This window comes from Lygodium microphyllum, chromosome 10 (assembly GCF_053477565.2).
Source record: "Lygodium microphyllum isolate KBCC chromosome 10, Lygodium_microphyllum_v1.1.10, whole genome shotgun sequence".
Lineage (NCBI taxonomy): Eukaryota > Viridiplantae > Streptophyta > Polypodiopsida > Schizaeales > Lygodiaceae > Lygodium > Lygodium microphyllum.
This window is the reverse complement of record NC_141144.1, coordinates 42,464,332-42,488,329: the sequence shown is the minus strand read 5'-3', so window position 1 is coordinate 42,488,329 and position 23,998 is coordinate 42,464,332. Positions and strand designations below refer to the sequence as shown.

At 41.4% G+C, this 23,998-nt stretch overlaps 1 protein-coding gene across 1 annotated transcript in view; it reads right to left on the bottom strand.

Moving 5' to 3' along the window:
- The window catches only part of LOC148029936 (uncharacterized), a 133,879-nt gene extending 110,129 nt beyond the window's left edge, over positions 1 to 23,750 (bottom strand). Inside the window, exons 1-4 of the mRNA XM_087686218.1 lie at positions 23,102 to 23,750; positions 21,822 to 22,228; positions 21,534 to 21,685; positions 21,102 to 21,317 (exon numbers count right to left, since the gene is read on the bottom strand). Coding sequence (XP_087542344.1) covers positions 21,102 to 21,317; positions 21,534 to 21,685; positions 21,822 to 22,189 — 736 coding nt within the window. The 5' untranslated portion in view covers positions 22,190 to 22,228; positions 23,102 to 23,750. The remainder of the gene's footprint in view (positions 1 to 21,101; positions 21,318 to 21,533; positions 21,686 to 21,821; positions 22,229 to 23,101) is intronic.
- Positions 23,751 to 23,998: the final 248 nt, after the last annotated feature.

Below are 23,998 nucleotides of genomic sequence, written 5' to 3'. Positions count from 1 at the left end.
AGAATAACCCACAAAGGTCAACAAATCAGCTCGGGGAGTGAGCTTTCCTATCTTATGGTCAGGCATGCACGACTCCCAAAGACTCTAAAGTGGAAAATAGCAGGCCTCTTGCCAAAGAATCCTCGTAGGGAATCCGCTAAGAGACTGTTGCGGCCGAGCATCAATTGAGGATGTACACTGCAGTGCTAACAACCTCAACCCATAGACGATCGGGAAGCTTTGCTCCAAATGACATAGAGCGTGCCATGTTCACTATTCGGTTCCTACACTCTACAACACCATTCTGAGAAGAGGAGTTGGTAGAGGTCAGCTGGCGAGAAATGCCATGCTCTTGTAGAAACTCAAAAAACTCATGGGAGATAAACTCGCCACCACTGTCACTCCTCATGGTACCTACACGACGTCCAATCTAGTTATGAACCAACATCACCCAAGCACCGAAATAGGTGAAAGCATCAGACTTGTGCTTGAGAAAGTACACCCACATGTATCGAGAGAAATCATCCACTATCAAAAAGAAGTAAAGCATGCCATTTAAGGCGGCTATGGGCATTGAGCCACAAATATCAACGTGAATCAATCTCAATGGAGCCTCAACTCTATGAGTGGACTACAGTGAGAATGGGGTATAGTGTTGTTTACCTAGCTAACATGCTTTAAAGACCTCTCAAGATAGCTTCAGGTGGGGAATGCCATCAACCATCTAGGGATGTGACAACTCATAAAGAGAGTCATATCCAAGATGTCCCAAGCGGTAATGCCAAAGATGCTCAATGCTCAAGGGCTCCCATGCAGTGGCTAAAGCCTGGATGTGATGAAACTCCAAGTTCTCGACTATCAGCACGGTAAGAAAGTGCGTTAGGTGATAGAGGCCATTAGGCTATGCCTTCTTGCAAGCAACGACTAAACCAGTCTTGTCATCGATGACTTCAATTGCAATCGACATAAAGAAGATTGCTCGCCCCAACTGGCAAAGCTATTGAACAGACAACAAGTTCACCCCGAGCTGGGGGACACGATAAACATCGTCCAACATAGCGCGATCCTAGCCCTCATCAATGGCAAAACTAATGCGACCACAAGCCTAGATCTTGAATAAGGAGTTATTCCCTACTTTGACTCTCCGAGCTGCAGGATGTCTGGTGAGAAAAATGTCATCTATAGGGATCATGCGATGAGTAGCTCCACTGTCCACAATTCACGTAGGAGCAAAAGTGCTCGGCTGTGACAAGTGAGCCTTTGCAACCGTCTTCGCGGAAGACAGCTCACATATATGGATGAGACTCATATCTAATACCTCTAAAGAGATGATGTGGACCTCTGCAAACCAATTAGACAAGCCCTCTAGCATCGAGAACGTTGTCAACTGTGATGGCTGACTGGTGGCAACGTGAGACTGAGCTTTCCATGGCCCCTGAGATTGATTGCCACCACCCTGCTTCCCTTGCTGGGGGTTACCATATTGGGGTGCAGGAGGTCTAAGACTTGGATTTTGGCTATGTACCTCTTGCCTTAGATCAATGCTCATCATCAAAATGGCCAGCCTTCTAATAATATTAACAATACCTATTTTGCTTAGGTAGATTCTGTCACCCTGGTTTAAGAGAGAATTGGTTGTTCCCCTAGGTCTCACTAGATGAGGTCTAAGTGGAATTTTGAGGCTTCTTACCCTTTCCTTGCTACGCCTTCTAAGAAGTGGCAACAAGAGCCCCTGCTATAAGAGATGGCCCATGAAACTCATTGAACAATCTAGCATAATGCAAGAGCTAACACTCAAATTCATAGAACGTGGGCATAGTGGGCTCTAAGATGACCTACTGCACAAAGTTAAAGTATTTCCCTAGAGGCTTGTTTAGGAACAGCGTGACCTAGTCATCAAAGGACTTAGGAGCCCCCGTCGTAGAGAACTTAGCGAGAAGTCACCAATACTCAGATAACTTGACCTTAAGGTCATCGTTATTATTAAAGGTGAAAATCTTAAGTGTTGAGAAACATGGATCCTTCAGCAAGGTCTAGCTATGGAAGAAGGAAGTCAATGACAAGAAGCATAATGACTGAGACTAGACACACTGACTATTACTCAAGTGAATTAGGTTCCAAGATAGATTGGCTTGGACTCATTAACATAATCTTGAGTAGAGAGGTAAGACTGAAAGTACAAAGTAAAATAGTATCCATCCATTTAACTCAATGTGAAGTACATGCTTTTATAGTTGTAGGATGGTTCCCCTTTTCTCACTGTGCCTATGGGATTCAAGCAACTTCTCCTAGGTTGTTACATGTCCCTTTCCCTTCTGCTCCATACAAAGAGGCTGTCTTAGGAGTGTGATTGCATAAATCTCAACATCCCTCCTCAATCATAACCATAAAAAGCACTTTGTATACAAAGTTGTCATGAGTAGAATCTTACTAAGTGTAGACATGGAAAAAACCAACCATATAAAGCTAGAGGCTATCACAAGGCCTCACTAAATGTGCAGAGGCTATAGTGCGTGTTGAGCTAAAATATGCATTACTTGCTGATTAGCCTCTTAAACAGCCCTAAAACACACTAAAAAATACTCTTTTTGAGTAAAAACCCTAAAACAGGGAGCGGTTCGAGAGAGTTCAGTGGAGACCCTAAAACGGGGAGCACTTCGAGAGAGTTTAGCGAAAACCCCAAAACACACTAAAAAATGCTCTTTTAGAGTAAATACCCTAAAACGGGGAGCGGTTCGAGAGAGTTCAGTGGAAACCCTAAAACGGAGGGCGGTTCGAGAGAGTTTAGTGAAAACCTTAAATTTTGGGACACCCTCCCACATCTATAAATAGATAAATTGCCCCCATTCAAATTTATTCCATCTGTGCAGGTTTCTCACTCCACATGCAGATTTCAGCTATCAACCTCCTCCCACGTGGCTATCCAACCCTCAAGACTACTGCCACTCCATCCGTGTTTGCTCCAGCTGCTGGCGCCTTCATCCATGCTGACATCAGCAGTTGCTGGCGACATCATCATCTACTATGATCTGATTATCCAATCATCACTAGCCACATCTGACATTGTTTCAGCCTGTTGTTTACAGGAGACTGTGCGCAGTTTCTAGCCTCCGATCGACAGTACACTGCTGCATTTACCAGTTTCCAACCTCTAGACTGCTGTATTTTGGTGACCAGCCTGCTGCCATTCGCTATTCAGCACTCCTACATTCAAACTGGTAGTCACAGACTTGGGATCCGTCTCCAGTGGACGTCACACTCCGACATTGCTTTGCCTTTGAGCACACTGTACACTCTTACATTCATTTACACTGTATAGCATTCATTCACTTCAGAGTTGTGTTCTCTCCCTTCGTTCTTTTGTTTGTGTTTGAGTTTCTGTATTTGAGTTTTGAGTTTTTGCGTTTAGGGTTTGAGTTTTGAGTTGTGTGTTTAGAGTTTGGAAAAAACCCTTTGTGTCTGTGTCTGTTCTATCTCTCTGTGTTTCTGTTGTGGTCGTACACTCTGTGTGTCCTCAATGCAAACCCTAGCAATTTTTTTCATAGTGCGTAGGTTACATAAGGATTACAAAGCTCATGATTGTAGCATGCAAGTATATACAAGGCTTAAAAAAGTCGGTTTGAATAGTGGGAATAGATGGATTGATGAGGCTTGTCCTTCTACTCTTGAGTGTCTTCTTCTTCTTCTTCTTCATGGTCTTCTTCTCCTTTGACTACTTTGATCTTCTTTCCATTGTTCTTCTTCTCCACTTTGCTTGCTTTGATCTTCTGGTCCCCCTCAAGCAAAGAGGTCACACACTTAGAAATTGGCATGTTGAGTAGAGTGGCTAAAACATCTTCAAGGTCTTCAGATAAAATCATTGATTGCACTTGGATGTAGGCAACTTCATTTTCTGCTGCAAATAGAGCAAAAACATCTTCTATGTAGTACTAGTGAGCAAGAAGTGTTATGTTATTCTTCATAACAGGTATCCATATCAAAAACTTCATTCCCATGACTAAGGATCGGCCTCAAATCTCTGAGTTTTAACCAGCAAAAGAGTTGAAAGCAATTGTGTCAAAGGACACAAGTAATGGCAATGTCAGATAACACTATGTAGTATCAAAAGATACTAGCTTGGATCTTAATGTTGGATTTTTATGCTTGATCTTCAACTTGAATCTTCTTCTTGCTAATGTTGAGGGTTGCACTTGTTGGAACTTCAACGGTACAGTGGATCAAAGTTGCAGTGGGCTGTTTGAGTTAAGGGAGTGAGAAAAATGAAGTAATTTTTTAGCTTGAGATCAAAATGGCTATGGTTGTCGTGTCAAAATAGGGACCAACAACTGGTAAATCAGCACCTACAAGCTCCACAGGTCGAATCTGCTCAAACCCTTTGAGATGGAGAACCCTCACTAATGGGTCTAAGTCTCCCTAAGAGGGTTTGTACCCGTTTTGCCCGAGTTGAGAGATCTAAGCCTTCAAAGTAATCGCCGTCAAAACTACGCCCATATTTGGAAAAATGAAAATACAAGGCATGATGCGCATCAATCTCCTCAATTTTCGTGCCATAAAGTTGCACCTTGACCTAAAGAACAACTCTTGAGGAGAAAGCTCAAAGAGATATGGCCTGGTTGAAGAGATATGGCTGTTCCAACAGAGGTAGTTGCTGTTAGCTATGGAGATCAAAAATGGTAGAGTGAAAATGAAGTGAGAGATGAAATATTTTTATGGAGCTGAGCTAAACACAGGTTGTGGAGAGTTGGAGAAGCCATGAGCTGAGCTAAACCGAGCTCACCATGGCTCTAATACCATGTTGAGAAACACAGATCCTTGAGTAAGGTCTAGCTATGGAGGACGGAAGTCAATGACAAAAAGCATGATGACTAAGTGTCATGAGGACATGTATTTTTGAAACCTCACTTAACATGTGGATTAATTTTCAATCACATGATTAGGTAAATGTTGCACATGTAAGGTGCAACTAGGGTTAAAGTAAATTTACAAGCCCGGGACCCGAAGAAGTCATGGGATGTCAAGGCAAAAGTTGCTATAAGTTATGCCGCATAGGTACTTGGTAGTATCTAGTGCCAGTTGTTGCCCTAGGTTGGCCATAAGTGTCACTTGGTGACACTAGAGAAGTGGCGTTTAATGGTACATAACGCCAATCTGATGGTCAAAGGTGGCACAGAGACACTCGAGAATGAAAGTTGCCTAGCCAATTTAATTATTGGCTAGTCAAATTATTTTTCAGGGCATCGAAATAATTATTAGATTAATTTTCATTATTTAAAGGCTGAAAACTAATATTTAATTATGAAAAATGTTGGAAAAATCATTTGGGAAGGCTGCCACTTGTCAAAAATGCCCATGCAAGACTAAAAAACGTCTTTAGAGGCTGGAGAGAGGCATTTTTATAAATTCAGCTTGCAAGAGAGAGGGAGGGGAGGTTGTTGGTCTGATTTACAGCCGTTGGATCTTCTGAGGCTGCCAAGGGCAGGAGAAGACCAATCAACAGCAAGAGACAACATCTACAGGCTGTTGAAATAGGTCAGCAACAATAAATGACTGATTTTCTTCAGTTCTTTGCATCTACAAGCTCTGATTTGCAACCATTGGAGGACCTTCTAAGGCTGCCAAGGGCAGGAGAAGACCAATCAACAGCACGAAACAGCATCTACAGGATGTTGAGACAGGGTAGCAGCAATAAATGACTAATTTTCTTCAGTTCTTTACATCTACAAGCTGTTGTGGCAGGGCAGCAGCAACTGCATTTAACTGATTTTCAATCATTCTCTTTGTAACAAAACTCTGAATTTTCTCTCTCTACAGCTTTCCCTCTCATCTCCCAGCCATTTCACAACCTTGCTTCGAAGATCTCAACATTTGGACCCCTGGAGACTGAGAAATTTCAGATTTCTCTGTTGTAAACCCTAATCTGCGCAGAAATTATGGTTTAGCAACAGCCTCAGGAAGCGTGCCACAAATTGAAAGCTCCAAGACTTGGATTCAATAAGACTAAAGCTGTTTTTAGCCTATTCAAGTAGAGGAACTAGCAAATAATTGAATTTGGGGCATTTTTCATCTCCATCAAAGCGGGTGAAGGTCAATTGATTGCCCAAATTAAGAGGCAAATCAGGTTAACGACTTGCTGGTGATTTTGAACAGCAAGGGGAGTTGGAATACCAAAAGGGATTGGGAGAATCCCATTGTAAATCAACTTCTTCTTTAATAAAGCTAAAGAAATACCAAAAGAGGCACCAATTTTAGGGCCAATCGGGTGTGCATTGTCCAAGATCAATAGATAAATTTGTATTTTCAGATTTGCATTAACTGTTGCTGCTGTAACTAAGTTGTAATCAGGGATTTACCATCCATCCACAGAAGGAAGGCTGTGCAGCAAAGCATCGGCTTAGAAAAAGGGTTGATTCAGCCCAGCTCATCTCCTTTTTGTTCTCTAGTGCTTTTGGTGCAAAAAAAGGATGGTTCATGGCATATGTGCATTGATTATCGTGTTCTGAACAAGATCACAATAAAGAATCACTTTCCGATTCCTCGGATCGATGATGTTATGGACAGATTGCAAGGGGCAGCCATATTTAGCCGTATAGATTTGAAAAGTGGGTATCATCAGATACGCATTAGACCAGAAGATGTGCCTAAGACAACTTTTAGGACATCTTTTGGATTGTATGAGTTTCTTGTTATGCCTTTTGGATTTACAAATGCTCCTGCCACTTTTAATTGGATGAGAGATCGTATCTTCAGGCCACATAGAGGATTTGTGGACACTTTCTTTTTTTTACATGATTGTCTATTCAAAGAACGAGAAGAGCATAGAAAACACTTGGACATTGTGTTCAATGAACTGCGTGAGCATAGACTGGTTATCAATGACAAGAAAAGTGAATTCTTATTGCATGAAATCCACTTTTTGGCGCATATTGTATCAGTCGATGGTATTCGCATGGACCCTGCAAAGGTTGAAGCAATATGATCATGGCCACCTTTGAGGAATGTGCATGAGATCCGCAACTTCTTGGGTTTATGTTCTTACTACAGGAAGTATGTACGCGGGTTTGCTGAAATTGCATCTCCATTGCATGCCTTGCAAAAGAAACATGTGCCATTTAGATGGACAGCAATGGAAATTTCAGCATTTGAAAAGTTGAGGGAAATGATGACTTCAGACCCTGTGCTTTTGTTGCCCGATCTGAGTCATTCATAGTTCGATGTGATGCATGTGGTAACAGCATCGGGGCAGTTCTTATGCAAGACAGCCGAGTTGTGGTTTATGAGAGCCGAATTCTCTACAATGCAGAAAAGAATTTGCAGGTCTAGGAGAAAGAGCTCTTGGCTGTAATTCATGCACTGTCTACATGGAAACATTATTTGTTGAGGGCTGATTTTACAATGCAGACAGACCATCAAACTTTGAGGTACTTTCTGACACAGACAAAGTTGTCGGAGAAGCATACGAGATGGGTAAATTTTCTCTCTATGTTTCATTTTCAGATTGTACATATCAATGGCAAAAAGAATGTTGTGGCTGATGCACTGTCACATAAGCCACAAATTTCAGCCGTCAGCATGGTTTATCACACTAAGTTAGATGCCATGAAAGAGCAATATGTTGCTGATTCGGACTTTGCTAATGTTTATGATCAACTTTGCAATGGCCAAAGGCATGAATACTTTTTTGTGCTAAGAGATGGATTTCTGATGATGCATGGATGACTATGTGTCACAAAGCAGTTAAGGCCTAGAGTTATCACTAAAAGTCATATTCCTCCGTATGTAGGACACAGAGGTATTGATGCCACAGTCAAGGCAGTGGAGCATTTCAGAGATAGGCCTCGACAAAGCATTGCAATGAACTTTATTTTTGAGCTTCCTAAGACACCTACAGGGAATGATGGGATATGGACTCTCATTTGCAGGCTTAGCAAACAAGCCAATTTCATTCTGGTAAGGAAGAAAATAAAGGCTCATCATATGGCACGATTGTTTTTGCATCACATCTTTAAGTATCATGGTATGCCAGAGTCAATCATCAGTGATGGAGACCCCGAATGACCAATTTATTTTGGAAGGGCTTGTTTGAGAATATGGGTACCACGTTGAAATTCTCATCATCCTTCCATCTGCAAACAGATGGTCAGTTTGAGGAAGAAAATTCCATCGTGTTAGATCTTTTGAGGTGCTATGTTTCAGACCACAAGACACAGTGGCAACAGTATTTGCCCTTGGTTGAGTTTCCTTACAACAACACAGTGCATAGTTCTACGGGCAAAGCTCCATTTGAAGTGGTTGAGGGTGGCAAGAAGGTACCACCTATTCTGCAAACTAAGGATAAGATCTTTGAGGCTGATCGTTATGTAGAAAACTTGGATGTAGCCTATGCAAAGATAAAATATGCACTTCAGAGATCGCAAGAAAAGCAAAAGAGAACAACTAATCACCATAGACGTGCTTTGCAGTTTGCAGGGGGTGATTATGTATTGCTGCATTTTGAAAAGGAAAGGCTGAAAAAGATGAAAGGAAGTGAAAGATTATATCCGAAGTTGAGTACGAGATACTATGGGCCCTTCCAAGTATTGGAGAAGATCAATGATGTGGCATATCGGCTGAAACTACCTCCATATTGGCGGATCCACAATGCCTTTCGTGCCAGTTTATTAAGGCCTTTTCATGGTGATATGCCAGAGAATATGCCTACTGAAATTCAACCTAAGGTTGAGGAGCTAGATGAGATTTTGGTACTTGAGCATATTTTGGCACATAAGGAAAGAAAGGTCAAAGGTAAAGTTTTTAGGAGATACTTGGTGAAATTTCAAAATTATTCACCAATGAATGGAAGAGGATGACTTGGCAGACCATCCTCAGTTGTTGTAGCTTTACCTAGATGCCTTTCACTTAGAGCCGACGCTCAGGTTCAGCAAAGCAAGGGTTCGGAGTATTACCTGATGCTCAAGGGGGAGGTAGCACTTCCACTCCTCCGGTTATGGACAGCTCTTATATGTAGTGGATCTCGGATGTATTCAGCATGCATCCAAGGTATTGTGTTGACAGTATGTTTGCCATGAGATCACTACTTAGTGTACTAGTCACTGTTAGATGTATGCAGATGAGTATGAGTTTCACCCGGGCACTGAAACTATACTTTTGCATCAGCTTATGATCAATTTAGCATGAATTTTGCCTCAATTTTGAGACAAAAATTATGATCAGTTTTTCATTAGTTTGAGAACTGGCTATGGTCACTTTTTGGATTAGTTGTGCATCAGCTTTTGCACTGATTGCTGGTCAGTTTTGGCAATGAGTTTGTGATCAGTTTGGGGTCACTTTGGCAGCAGTTTTTGTGATTTCTCAGATTAGCAAGCAAGTGATCAGATTATGCTCAATTTTCAATGGTTTATATCTAGGTTCATGGACAACAACATATGTTATGATGCAATTGATGTTTTAGCCATGGTTTATGCTTGGTTATGCTATACTATGGGTTGGTTTCGCCATATGAGTTGAGCTCATGAGAAATGGCCATGTCACATGATAATCTAGCAATGTTTTTAAGATTCTTTGTGAGTCTTATGCTATGTTATTTTGGCTAGTAATTTTCAGCATATGTTGGGCATAGAAATGGTTGAACAACAGTGCGCAATGTTGTGTTGACTATGATGCCCAATGGAAATTCCAATGTAGTACTTTACTTTTGATGCATTTGGCAGTGCAATCGAGAACAATTGCAAGGATTTCAAGGGGAAGGGCTGTCATGAGGACATGTACTTTTGAAACCTCACTTAACATGTGGATTAATTTTCAATCACATGATTCGGTAAATGTTGCACATGTGAGGTGCAACTTGGGTTAAAGTAAATTTACGAGCCCAAGACCCGAAGAAATCATGGGATGCCAAAGGCAAAAGTTGCTATAAGTTATACCGCATAGGTACTTGGTAGTATCTGGTGCCAGTTGTTGGCCTAGGTCATATATTTAGCCATAAGTGTCAGTTGATGACACTAGAGAAGTGGCGTTTACTGGTGTCATGAGGACATGTATTTTTGAAACCTCACATAACATGTGGATTAATTTCTAATCACATGATTAAGTAAATATTGCACATGTGAGGTGCAATTGGGATTAAAGTAAATTTACGAGCCCGAGATCCGAAAAAATCACGAGATATCAAAGGCAAAAGTTACTATAAGTTATGCCGCACAGGTACTTAGTGATATCTGGTGCTAGTTGTTAGCCTAGGTCATCCATTTGGCCATAAGTATCAGTTGGTGACACTAGAGAAGTGGCGTTTAATGGTACCTAACGCCAATCTAATGGTCAAAGATGGCGCAAAGACACTCAGGAATGCAAGTTGCCTAACCAATTTAATTATTGACTAGTCAAATTATTTTTTAGGGCACCGAAATAATTATTAGATTAAGCAGAAAAAACCATTTGGAAGACTGCCACTTGTCAAAAATGCCCATACAAGACTGAAAAACGTCTTTAAAGGCTGGAGAGAAGCATTTTTATAAATTCAACCTGCAAGAGAGAGAGGAGAGGCTACTGGTTTGATTTGCAGCCATTGGAGGACCTTCTAAGGCTGCCAAGGGTAGGAGAAGACCAATCAACAACAGGAGGCAGCATCTACAGGCTGTTGAGACAGGACAGCAGCTGTAAATGACTGATTTTTTTCAGTTCTTTGAATCTATAAGCTGTTGTGGCAAGGCAGCAACTGCATTTAACTGATTTTCAGTCATTCTTCGCGACAAAACTCTGAATTTTCTCTCTCTACAGCTTTCCCTCTCATCTCCCAACCATTTCACAGCCTTGCTCCGAAGATCTCAGCATTTGGACCCGTGGAGGCTGAGAAATTGCAAATTTCTCTGCTCTAAACCCTAATTTACAGCAGAAATTAGACTTTAGCAACAATCTGGGGAAGCATGCCAGAAATAGGAAGCTTCAAGACTTGGATTCAACAAGGCTGAAGGTGAATTTCAGCTGAATTCAGGTGGAGGACTAGCCAGCCATTGAATTTGGAACATGTCCATCGTCTATGAAAGGTGAAGGCCAATTGAGTGCCCGAATCAAGAGACAAAATAGATTGAAGACTTACTGGTCACTTTGGACAGCAAGGGGAGTTGAAATACCGAAAGGGATTGGAAGAATCACATTGTAAGTCAACTTTTTCTTCAATAAAGCTAAAGAAATACCGAAAGGGGCGCCAATTTCGGGGCCAATCGGATGTGCATTGTCCAAGATCAATAGGTAAATTTGTATTTTCAGATTTGCATTTATTGTTTGTTGCTGTAATTAAGTTGTAATCAAGGACTTACCACCCATCCACGCAAGGAAGATTGGTTTCAACTAATACCTAATGCCAATCTAATGGTCAAAGATGGCGCAGAGACACTCGGGAATGGAAGTTGCCTAGCCAATTTAATTATTGGCCAGTCAAATTATTTTTTAGGGTACCGAAATAATTATTAGATTAATTTTCAGTATTTAAAGGCTGAAAATTAATATTTAATTATGAAAAATGCTGCAAAAATCATTTGGGAAGGTTGCCACTTGTCAAAAATGCCCATGCAAGACTAAAAAACGTCTTTAGAGGCTGGAGAGAGACAATTTATAAATTCAGCCTGCAAGAGAGAGGGAGGGGAGGTTGTTGGTCTGATTTGCAGCCGTTGGAGGACCTTTTGAGGCTGCCAAGGGCAGGAGAAGACCAATCAACAACAAGAGACAGCATCTACAGGCTGTTGAAACAGGGCAGCAACAATAAATGACTGATTTTCTTCAGTTCTTTGCATCTATAAGCTGTTGTGGCAGAGCAGTAGCTGCATTTGACTGATTTTCAGTCATTCTTCGCGACAAAACTCTGAATTTTCTCTCTCTAGAGCTTTCCCTCTCATCTCCCAACCATTTCACAGCCTTGCTCTGAAGATCTCAGCATTTGGATCCCTGGAGGCTGAGAAACTTTCTCTGCTGTAAACCCTAATCTGCAGCAGAAATTAGAGTTTAGTAGCAGCCTCGGGAAGCATGCCAAAAATTGGAAGCTCCAAGACTTGGATTCAGCAGGGCTAAAGCTGTTTTTAGCCTATTTAAGTGGAGGGACCAGCAGATAATTGAATTTAGGGCATTTTCCATCTCCATTAAAGCAGGTGAAGGCCAATTGATTGCCCAAATCAAAGGGCAAATCAAGTTAAAGACTTGCTGGTGATTTTGAACAGCAAGGGGAGTTGGAATACCAAAAGAGGAGCCAATTTTGGGACCAATCGGGTGTGCATTGTCCAAGATCAGTGGGTAAATTTGTATTTTCAGATTTGCATTAACTGTTTGCTGCTGTAATTAAGTTGTAATCAGGGATTTACTACCCATTCACGGAAGGAAGGCTGATTACACTGAGACTAGATACACTGACTGTTACTCAAGTGAATTAGGTTCCAAGATAAATTAGCTTGGACTCATAAACACAATCTTGAGTAGAGAGACAAGACTAAAAGTACAAAGTACGATAGCATTCATCCATTTATCTCAATGTCAAGTACATGCTTTTATAGTTGTAGGATGGTTCCCCTTTTCTCATTGTGCCTATGGGATTCAGGCAGCTTCTCCTAGGCTATTATATATCCCTTGCCCTACTGCTCCATATAAAGAGATTGTCTTAGGAGTGTGATTGCAAAAATCTCAACATTAATCTCATGGTCAACATTAATGCGATGGGTCCTATCTCAAGCCACATGGCGGTTAGTCAATTGTGCCCAACACTCTTTAGGATCATTTTGCTTTGCTAAAAGCATCTTTGGAGATTCGGCTACCATGAAAATAGCTAGTTCTTTGACTTTCTCCGTACCCTTCTCCATGGAGGGATTCTTGGGACAAGAGTAGGCAACTTGTGTATGATGAGACTTTGAAGTCACCACTGGGGTGAATCTTCGAATGATAGGTGATATGATACCTTTCATAGACTTAGTTGCATTAAAAATATTGATACCTTTCATGCTGAGATAGGCCTTTGCAGCCATAATACCATCTATCTCAAGAGCCTTATCCCTAAGGAAATCTTTAAAGACCTTTGCTTCAGCCCATGATTTAGCCATTCTCTTCATTAAAGCTTGAATTTCTGAATCGGCTTTCAAGTCCTTGTATGTTTGTATCTTCTCATAATCAGAGAAACATACAAATACAAAGTGTCGGAAGCCTTCCGGTTGTTCACCAAATTTCTCCTCTTAGCCTACTAACATGGTACTCATGAGGGCTTAGGATTTTAAATGAGAGTTTATGTTTAGTTATTGGACTGTGTTACTCTAGTATCTATTCTTGTCTCAAGAGTTGATCATTGTCTCAAGAGTTGATCATTATATGGCTTTGGTCTCATTTATGAGTTATTTATGATACATTATAATTCATTTTGGATTTTGACATTTTGTCATTTTGTCATTTTGCTTTGGAATTAGAATCATGATGTTGCAACTTGACCCATTCCATACTATACATGGGCTATTAACATGTTTATTTCAGATTTCTTTGTATAATATGTATAAATTATAATGTTTGAGGTTTGAACCATAGTATAGCTTGTCCAAACACTAGCTTTGACATAAGTCAATAATGGATCAGGGATATGTCATCATCATCATGTTTAACATTTCTCAACACTTTTTTGCCAAAAGCCATGTTTTCATCATCAGAAATGTTTCTTACTTAAAGAAGCATTTTGTAAGTTTCAAACTCATACAAACACATTTCTTTGTTACTATGCTAGAGAGTTTCTATGTCCTACATGCAAAACCCTAATTTGGGAGGATCCTTCCACGTATATAAATAGATAGGCTGCCCACCATTCAATCCCACGCTTCTGTGCACGTTTCTCGTGTTCACATGCAGATTTCAGTCATCGGCCTTCTACTTAGTGGCTGTCCAGCCTTCACAACTACTGCCACCTCTCCATCAACCTTCCAGCACTTGCCACCTGCCGCCCCACTTCATTGTGACTTCCCTCTAGTGCATTTGGTGTACTCCTACCATTGCCAGCTCCTCGAGCACCTATCTCTACTTGCACTTGCTGCCCCAGCACCTAGAGTCGAATTTCTCTATCTAGTGACTCCCTCTAGAGCTGCTTTTGCAATCTAGGCTGCCCTCTACATCATCTTCCATCACCTCTATTATCAACTAGTGCCCCACAATCTCTAGTGATCAGCATTTTCATCTTCTCCATACTCTAATAGCTCCAACTGGTGGTTACAGCACTCAAGATCCATCTTCGGTGCGCGTCACACTCCAACACTCACTACTCTACCCTTAAGCATTCTGTACACTCTTACATTCATTCATTGCATTGATTCATTCAATTTTGAGTTCTCTTCTTTCTATGTCTATTTACATTTTTGGGTTTTGAGTTTTGAGTTTTGAGTTTTGCATTTTGCGTTCAGGGTTTGAGTTTTGCACATCACTATCTAAGTCCTTGTGTTTCAATCGTGGCCATACATTCTATGTTAGCTCAATATAAACCCTAGCATTTCTTCACACGGTATTAGAGCTAGTCCTCTTGTAAAGAGTATCATGCCGATATTGTGGAGGCTTGGATTTGTACAAGGTACACAAATGACACGTAACTGATTCATAATGTCTCAAACACCTTCTCGAGTTCCCACTATGTCTTATCAAGCTTTTCCATCATTGGAGGTCCTGAGGATGCATTATGGACTCGGCAAGGAAGACAACACCCCACCTTCACCTTCACCTTCTCTTTCTTCTCATGTTCCAATTTTCAGTCTCATGACAAAGGAGGAGTTTGGAGAGTACTTGCGCATCACATATAGTCAAGCTTACACCCCCTCCTACTAGCTTTGCTACTACATCCCAACCAATTGGTGAGACTAATCACCTCTCCGATCATGGAGGACATACGACGTTTGGGACAACTGGTGACCCAGGCTCAGTGTCAAGTTCATACAACCCCTTCAAGTTTTATCTCTCAAAGCAAACATCCTTCATTAGGTATATCTATATCTTATGTTTCATTTGAGTACGTAAACTACTCTTCTCAAATCCCTTCCATCCACCCTCTTCCAACCCACACCTTGATTTCATTCCAAAACCTCGGATTGCACTCCACTTCTGCATCTAGCATACTAGGAGTTGGATCCTCCATCTTCGCTCCTAGCACTTTTTCTTTCTCCACACCATATTCCACCTACCCTAACTTCACTGCCACTTTACACCCTGGTACATCATTAGGGGGAATGCCACCCTTTAACTCTGTGCCTTCCACATTCCCACAAGCAAGCACTTCTTTTGATCCTAGGATGGCAGTGATGGGTATCCCCCTCACTTCCCCCAGCACTCACCTCATCATTTATCGCCCTCTCAGACGCAGGGATTTTCATCCTCCCTTTATGATGTACTATCACGCACTCCATGGGTCACTCCTACGCAAGGATTTCCATTTACTACTCAACGTGTCCCTATTCCTCCTCCATGGGCTACTCATACGGTCACCATGCCCATGCCTAGTCAGTCCACTCCCACTTTTGGATCCATTGTACACACTTCATGCATGCATAGTGGGCACTCTCAGATTAATTCCCAAGTGTATTTCACTCCCTCACCCTACCCACCCTATCTCCCTACCCACACTATGATTCCTACAGCACTAATACCATTGTTGCTACAGCCAAGAATGCCTTTACGAATAAGAATCATTTTAACGGGTCAAATTACCACTTGGTCGAACTCCGCAATAAGTGCTTAAATATCCCAGTCTTTGAAACCTAGTAGTTAGTCTTGAGCCTATACCAAACCCTCAACTGGCTCACCCTAAGCACATTTGTCAATGGACAACTTGCAATGCCACAACCCATGTTGAACTCGTGCAAGAGTTGCTTCTTGAGTTCCACTCTCAGTTAACAGCATTTTTCCCTTGCATCTGGGCATTGGAGTCATCTCATTGACCATGCAACACAAGATCGCACTCGACATATAAATCTTGACTTTGAGCTTCAAGAGTTTTCCATCAAGAAAGGGGATGATCTAAAAGTCAATTTGGCTGAATCTAGATGGTTACTCGCCAATTTCACCACTATTGGCTCTCCAAAGTTAGATGGCAATCAAGTTACATTCTTTTTTAACAAGCTTCTTGAAAATACTTCCACTTCATTCAGCACGCATTTGCCCCAATTGCCAATTCTATAAGTTTGAGTATCAATTCTTGCGTTATGCAAGGCTATACAATCAAATCCACAAGAAGTCATCCACATACTCTTAGGGATCAGGTTGCCTCTTGTTTGCAAGGGAAAGCTGAAGATAGCAAGAAACATCAAGATGTGAAGGCAACTCAAGCACAAAGAAACAAAACCCATCTGGCATCAACTCCCTAAGAAAAATAGGTTTTGCACACATTGCCAGAGATCAGGCCATTTGGACGAGGAGTGTCATACCAAGGCCCAAGGTCTTCCTCCTAAGAAACCTCAGCAAACCACTACGACTGCCCTTCATCCGCCACCCTATTGCCTGTCAACTTCCCTCTACTACATTTGGTGTCTTCCTACCATTGCCAGCACTTGTCTCTGCTTGCATTTGCTGCCCCAACACCCCACGTTAAGTTTCTCTATCTAGAAACTCCCTCCAACACAACTACGTTTTGCACTCTCGGCTGCCCCCTACATCGTCTTCCATCACCTCTACTATTGATCGGTACTCCACAGTCTCTGGTAATCAGCGTTTTCATCATCTCCACACTCTAACAGCTTCAACTAGTGGTTACAGAACTCGGGATCCATCTTGGGTGGACATCACACTCCGACATTCACTACTCTGTCCTTGAGCATTCTATACACTCTTACATTCATTCACTGCATTGATTCATTTACTTCTGAATTCCCTTAAGCATTCTATACACTCTTACATTCATTCACTCCATTGATTTATTTACTTCTAAGCTCTCTTCTTTCTTTGTCTGTGTTTATGCTTTTGTGTTTTGAGTTTTGAGTTTTACATTTTATGGGGCTTGAGATTTGCATGTCACTATCTAAGTCCTTGTATTCCAATCGTGACCGTACATTCTGTGTTTCCTCAGTGCAAATCCTAGCATTTCTCACATTGTCCACTGTCACAATATTTTAATTTAAATTTTGTACATTGTGCATATTGCACTTTTGTTCTCTCGAATCTGGACATGTATTTTTATTTTAAAACTAGCACATAGTATCTATTATGGTTTATCTCAAAGTTGTTTTGAAGATGCTTGTAAGTTTAGTACTTTTCTCATAATTTATTAAAAATTTTTAACACTTCTATTCTCTCGAATCTAGACATATCTTTTTATTTTGGAACTAGCACATGGTATCTATCATGGTTTATCTCAAAGTTGTTTTGAAGATGCTTGTAAGTTTAGTACTTTTCTCATAATTTGTTAAAATATGTTTAAAACTTAGAGTCACATATAATCCACGTCTAGGGTTTGAATCATACTCAAATCATACTTTCATATGTGTTTGCATTTGATATTTGATTCATGTATGAGAAAACTATGCATGATTGCTAGCACCCCCTCTCAGATCATGGATGTGGCTGAAGGCCAAAGAAGATGCGGATCCAAGGGTAAAAAGAAGAGTGTCGATGCCAATGTCCGTCAATGTAGATCGTTGATGAAGAAGCTTCTCACTATCCTAGAAATCCCTCTCTACAACACTAGCCAAGCACCAAAGAGGAGAAATTCAATTCCAATCCTCAACGTGCAACCCATGCAAAATAGGAATTACATAAGTATTCAAACTAAAACAATAGGAGTGAAATGATTTGGAGAAATTAACAAATATAGAGTCCCTATAGAAACTACAATGCAATTGAAAATCACAGAATAACACATGTTTAACACAACGAATAAATCACAAATAGAACATATTTAAGATAGCAAGTAAATTGAAGTGGAAGCACATTTATTTGCATGTTTACAATCATGTTTTATCAGTTTAGCAAGTACACTCTACTCTCTTACTTCAGCTCACTCATTGTCACTATCTCTCATTTCTCTCTCCTCCATAGATGGTGCATTTCTCACATTTGATATTAGAAGAACTTGTTATCTATCTCTACTTTTAATAAGCATGGCTTTCAGATCATCTTTGAGGGTGATAAATGCATTGTCAGAGACAGAGAGGTGGACTAAGCACTTCGGCTGTCCGGCACCCTGTATAACGGCCTCTTTTTGTTGAATACCTATAATAGACATGGCACAACATAGGGAATTGATGACTGCAAATAAATGTTTTATTTGTCAACAGGAGGGTCACATTGCAAGGGACTGTCCCAATAGGTAGCAAGCTGGAAAATCAAAAAATCAGGGAGATTCTAAAGGAAAGCCCAAAACATCATTGCGATTGGTGCCCGATGTTAATAATTAGCCCAAATGATGATACTACTAAGTTGTGCAAAGCATGGGATAAAACTAGAGATCAGCATGCATTGATTTTCTTTGATAATGGTGCACGAGCCAACTTCATCTCTGTTGACATGGAAGTTGGAATGGCATGTAAAGGCCATGCAGAGCCCGACATATCACTCATTGAAAAGCTTCGATTGCATATACAAGGATGTGGACAGCGAAGAGTTCTTCATTGCTCTACTTGAGAGTTGTGATGGATTGCTCGGTATGCCATGGTGTCACCGTATGCATGCAGTGATTGATTCTTGTGCAAAGAATATCACTATTCTACATAAGGGAAAGGTACTCACACTTGATGTAAAGTTGAAAGGTAAATCTGTCCCTATTGTATCTGTAGCTACCATTTCTAAAGTAATGAAAAATCATCTTTCAGCGTACTTGGTTTTTACTAAGGATAAATATAATAGTAAGAATGTTGGGAGCATGTCTAAGATAGAGAGGGATCGCATGTCATTTCTGAAAATGTATGCTGATTGCTTCTCTCAGTCACTTCCAAGGCAGCTACTGCCTGAAAGGCCAGAAGATCATGGCATAGATCTTATCCCTGGAAGAAGCCCACCTAATAAGCCACCCTACAGAGTCTGCAGCCCAACAGGAGGAGATTATGAGTCAGGTAAATGAGCTGCTAGAAAAAGGGTTGATTCAGCCCAGCTCATCTCCTTTTTGTTCTCTAGTGCTTTTGGTGCAGAAAAAGGATGGTTCATGGCGTATGTGCATTGATTATCGTGCTCTGAACAAGATCACGATAAAGAATCGCTTTCCAATTCCTCGGATCTATGATGTTATGGATAGATTACAAGGGGCAGCCATATTCAGCCGTATAGATTTGAAAAGTGGGTATCATTAGAAGATACGCATTAGACCGGAAAATGTGCCTAAGACAGCTTTTAAGAGAAAATGACTAACAAGGGCAGACAGAGTAAATCGCAATCTGGGAAGGCTGATCACAGCCTGCAGGGACTGCACAAGCAGACAAGCGCCTAGCAAAACCAAGAAACGCACATCAAAACACTAAGAAAAGAAATGCATGCTCTGAATAGCATTGGCTCCTCCATCAAAGCACATGACAGACGTGTCAAAGCTCCTAATGTCCCCATCTGACTCAGATTGAGGGTCACATGTAGGAGATAACAGTGCATGACAAACATGACTGCTAACAGGTACAAAGGGTTTAACTAATTTTAATCACCCTTTTGCAGCTCATTAAACATCCCAAAAACTCAAAATTACATGTACATAAAGTGTCTGGGCGCCACCTGAGAGTGTCCAAGCACCACCCAAGACATTTGGATGTCTCATGTGTCTATAAATAGGGAATCTCTCAAGCCACTCTGCATCACACACAGTTGCTACCAGCACCCTTGCTTTGTGCCATCTCCAACTATTGGCAACTGCTGCCCTGACCTGCTACCACATCATCATTCACTGCTGGTGGCTGCATTATCCTGCATAGCAGGCACCCCAGCTGCCACATCATTATTCATCAGCTGGTAGCTTCAGCCATCTGTCTGGCATTTCCAGCATCCAAGTGGCTGCATTTGCTACTGTTTAGGCAACCATGACTGACATCATCATCCTGGAAAGACTGCTGGCTGTATTTTCATCAGATCTGTTGCTTCCTCACTTCCCGGAATTCTCCAACTGCTGCCTTTTCTCTGCTAGTGGCTGCACTTGCTGTGGATTGCTCCTACGGGACCATTACAGCTGAGTTTTCTTAATCTCCATCTACGTGGCATCCTCCAACATCCAGGCCATGCTGCTTCAAGATCTTCTATAGGCCATCTCCATCGGCTCCCTCCACTCAACCCACTCCTTGAGAGAGAGTGGTTTGAGTTTTTCTCCACCATTTGAAGATACATTGTATCATTCAATTCATTGAGTTATTCATTCACTCTACACTCTGTGTTTTGTGTTTTTGAGTCTCTCCCTCAGCTCAATTGTTAATCATGTTCATATATGTGTTGTGATTTCTCTACAAACCCTAGAGTGTTCTCCTCACACTCCTTCCTGACTGCATGTGCTTACCTAGGGTTCATCAAGTATGGCAGTTGTTTGACAGGTTTGGTTTCATGTGCCATCAGTACCACATGAGAAATCATGTTTGCTCAATTCATTGAGTTGCTCCACTCTACACTGTGTGTTTTGTCGTTATTCAGTTTCTCTCTGAGTTCAGTTGTGCTAGAACAAATTTTCTGTTCTCTCTGCAAAACCACAGTGTTCTCCTCACACCCTTTTCTGACTACACCCATATCCAGGGTCCATTGAGTATGACCGTTGTTTGACAGGGTTGGCTTTATGTGGATCAACATCAAATGAGTAACCATGTTTGGGGGTACTCCCTTTGAATCCAAGTAGGACGAAGCAAATATGTTTAGCTTATAAATGGGGTGAAAGCTAAGCAATCTTATCCAGTGCACAAGGTCCAAAGGATGTGTAAGTTGGCCTAAATTTCTGCAACTACAGAGCTGTGATACATTTGTATTGGCTATTGAGGCAGAGTTCCAAAGCACAGTGTTCTTCTGAGTGTACCTAATGACCAAAATCTCTAGTTCTCATGTGCTGCATCCTCTAAAGCTCAGATAACGGTTGAGGGATGACTCTACTTCATTTGTACTATATGAGAATACTTTTAAACCTGTGCAAATGATATATTCACAACAATTTAATTTGGAAAGTGCCTGCACAAGAATCAGAGACTTACCACAGTATACAGCATTTCGATGACCTCTGAATGTTTTAATAATTTTGATCCTGTCTACTAGAACCGATGGCTTCACAATAGCATAACTCGCAGCCCGAATAGATGGTGACTGATGGTGTCGAGCCAGCCCCCCACCTAATTCCCGCAAAGTCAAGCCACGGGTCTGGCCTGCTGGTTTCCAGAGACAGCCACCCTGCTTTTTCTTACATTGATCACCTTGAAGAAACAGGACAGCAGTCAGCCAAACAAAATGTCGAAAAGTAATGCTCTGTGACAGACAAAGACCACAAACACCAGAAGACCAAAATGCTTACTTAACATTTAGTTTACAGTGATATGTATGCATGATGTCTTCTAAGCAAGCTCTGTTTGCTGATACTGAAAAACCCCCCAAAAAATGAAAAAACAAAGGGAAAAGAGAACACCCCTTACTGTTCAGTATAGACACCGATCCAATTCCCAGTAGGGTTGATGCATCAGCTGCTGTTGGATTTCTTGCATCATAATGCAATCCCCATTCTGGATATCTATTGTATAACTGTTCAAGCAATTTCACTAGGTGGTTTCTTTCGATAAAGGAATACCTATGGAAGAAAGAATGCTAGTATTAGCGGAGCAATATTTAGGAAAGACCAAGAAAAACATTTCAAATTGAAGCAGCAAATCCATGTTGACATCCCAAAGTGAAACTACAAAAATCAGTCATAGTGATATGCACACCTTTCAAGCAACTGTGGATAGCTTAAAGGCACAGAAATCCCATCATCTGCACTGTCTCCACTGCATGCACCTGCCCGTGAGTACCATGCATGGTAGCGCCGAGGAAGAAGATTGTGCTCTGAAAGCTCATCCAGGAGCTGGGCACATGTCTTACGACATGGACCACTGGACAGAAAATGCATGATCAAGAAGTAAACTTCTCGAAGATCCACCTCTGCCTGCATTCTTTTCTTGGACATGCCACATATGACCTCATGGCTCGTTGTCCCAACTACAGAGGGCTGGTCATTATTATTCTGTGAAGGTGTCCCTGACAAGTTTGATACAATGAGACCTGCACCAGATGACTTTTTGCACTCTAGCGCCATCTTACTAACCTCATATAGCTACATAACCTGCCACAGATCCTGCAGACATTACCCACATATATTTAAGAAAATTTGACATTGCAGGTGAACTTTCAAAATGCCTAAGAAAAAGGTTCTAGCATTATTTAGGAAGTATGAACAGAATGGCAAGTCATGACTTTTGAGTCGCCATGCTAATGCACTAGATGATTACAACAACCATATAATGATGAGGGGACCTTAACAAATGCTCTCATCCCAGCCCTCTTTTGATGACAGCGTTGTTACAAAAATATGGAGACTCATGTGTAGGCTGAAGTAACAAAATGAATGCAGTGGTTTATAGTGACTTCACTTTTAATAAGGTATTTCTATGCAAAACATCAGCCTACACTAATCAGCATGGTTTCCACAACAAACCCCTATGACAAAGGTACAAAGGCTGCACTAGACAGTGGTCTAGCAACCACATTCCCACAACATCTCCTGTAAATGCATTGATGAGATGGTTGTGATTCAGTGCCCTTCGATCACTCTACCATGGTTCAATACTCATCATCGAGTCTGAACACTGTACCACAGACCCTTTATGCAGATCTCCCCAATGTCAGGTTGCCTTGTTTTCAAGATCTACTCCCAATGAATGTCTTCATACATAATCAAAGTCTAATGTACTGAATTGATCTACTTCAAATCATTCAATCATCCAGAATCATCATCAGTATCAAAGATTGCATAGCAGCTTCTCTTTTCCAATTGATCTTTCATATATACTATGCATATGGAGGATTGGTCTGAAAAATGCAGATCATGGAGTCATGAGCCCATATATCCTTCAGGTAAGTTACTGCTTAGAGCATCAGCATGATTGCTCTAAAAGATTCAGATCATGGCTCAGGGCCTCTCAACAAGACCTATGGAAAGAAACGCCACCTGTAAGTGTGAAGGCATATTTGCGTGTTCACCGAGTCTTGGCTTCTGTGACAATCCGCTTAACACGCTGCTCTGGCTTGCACCTGAAATTAACGAGCCAACTCGAGCTAACGAACCTGCCCCAAAAGAGGGGCGCACAATTCTGTCCCGGATTCGATAAAATCTCTCCTCTATATTCTTCTTGCCCTGCTCCTAAAAAGGAGCCTCCTGCATTAGTATTCCATGGATCACAGCTGCTGCAAGGGCCAAATTATGGAAGGCCCAAAGCGCGAAGACGCACGGCAAGAATCCCAATGAAGCAAATTGGACGGAATTGAACGGAATTACGGGGGGTCGGGGTCCGTGCGCGTGTTTGGGGGAATTCGGCAGCAGCAGAGGAGAAGATTTGGTGTGTGGGTCTGTTCGGTTGTATAAAAATTCTTCTTCTTCGTGTTATTTTGTTGCTTGGTGTTGTTGGGTTGAGTTCTTTTGTTGGTTGACGATGATGAATGATGATGGAGGAGGAGGAGGAAGAAGGCGTGTAACTTGAGCTCCTGTCCCTCAATCCGCCTCAACAAACCCTTGGCATCCGCCACGATTTATAGTTTTGATCCTCTTTCTCTAGAGCTCGCTCTCTCTCTCTCTCTCTCTCTCTCTCTCTCTCAGACTCTCTCCCTCCCCATATAGACCACTTATCAGACACTAAGGCTAATTTTCCCTACCGTCTATATTAGAGAGCTCACAAAAACATGTCTTTATTACGGACATTCCTTTGCTTCATAACTAAAAACCGTCACTTTTTTTTCGTTGAATTTTATAAATTTGTTTGACACCAAACCTTTAGTTTCTCATGAACTCTAACCACAATCCTTATCTAGGGTTTTCGTTCCGAGCAACCTTAATAGATAAGAAATAACA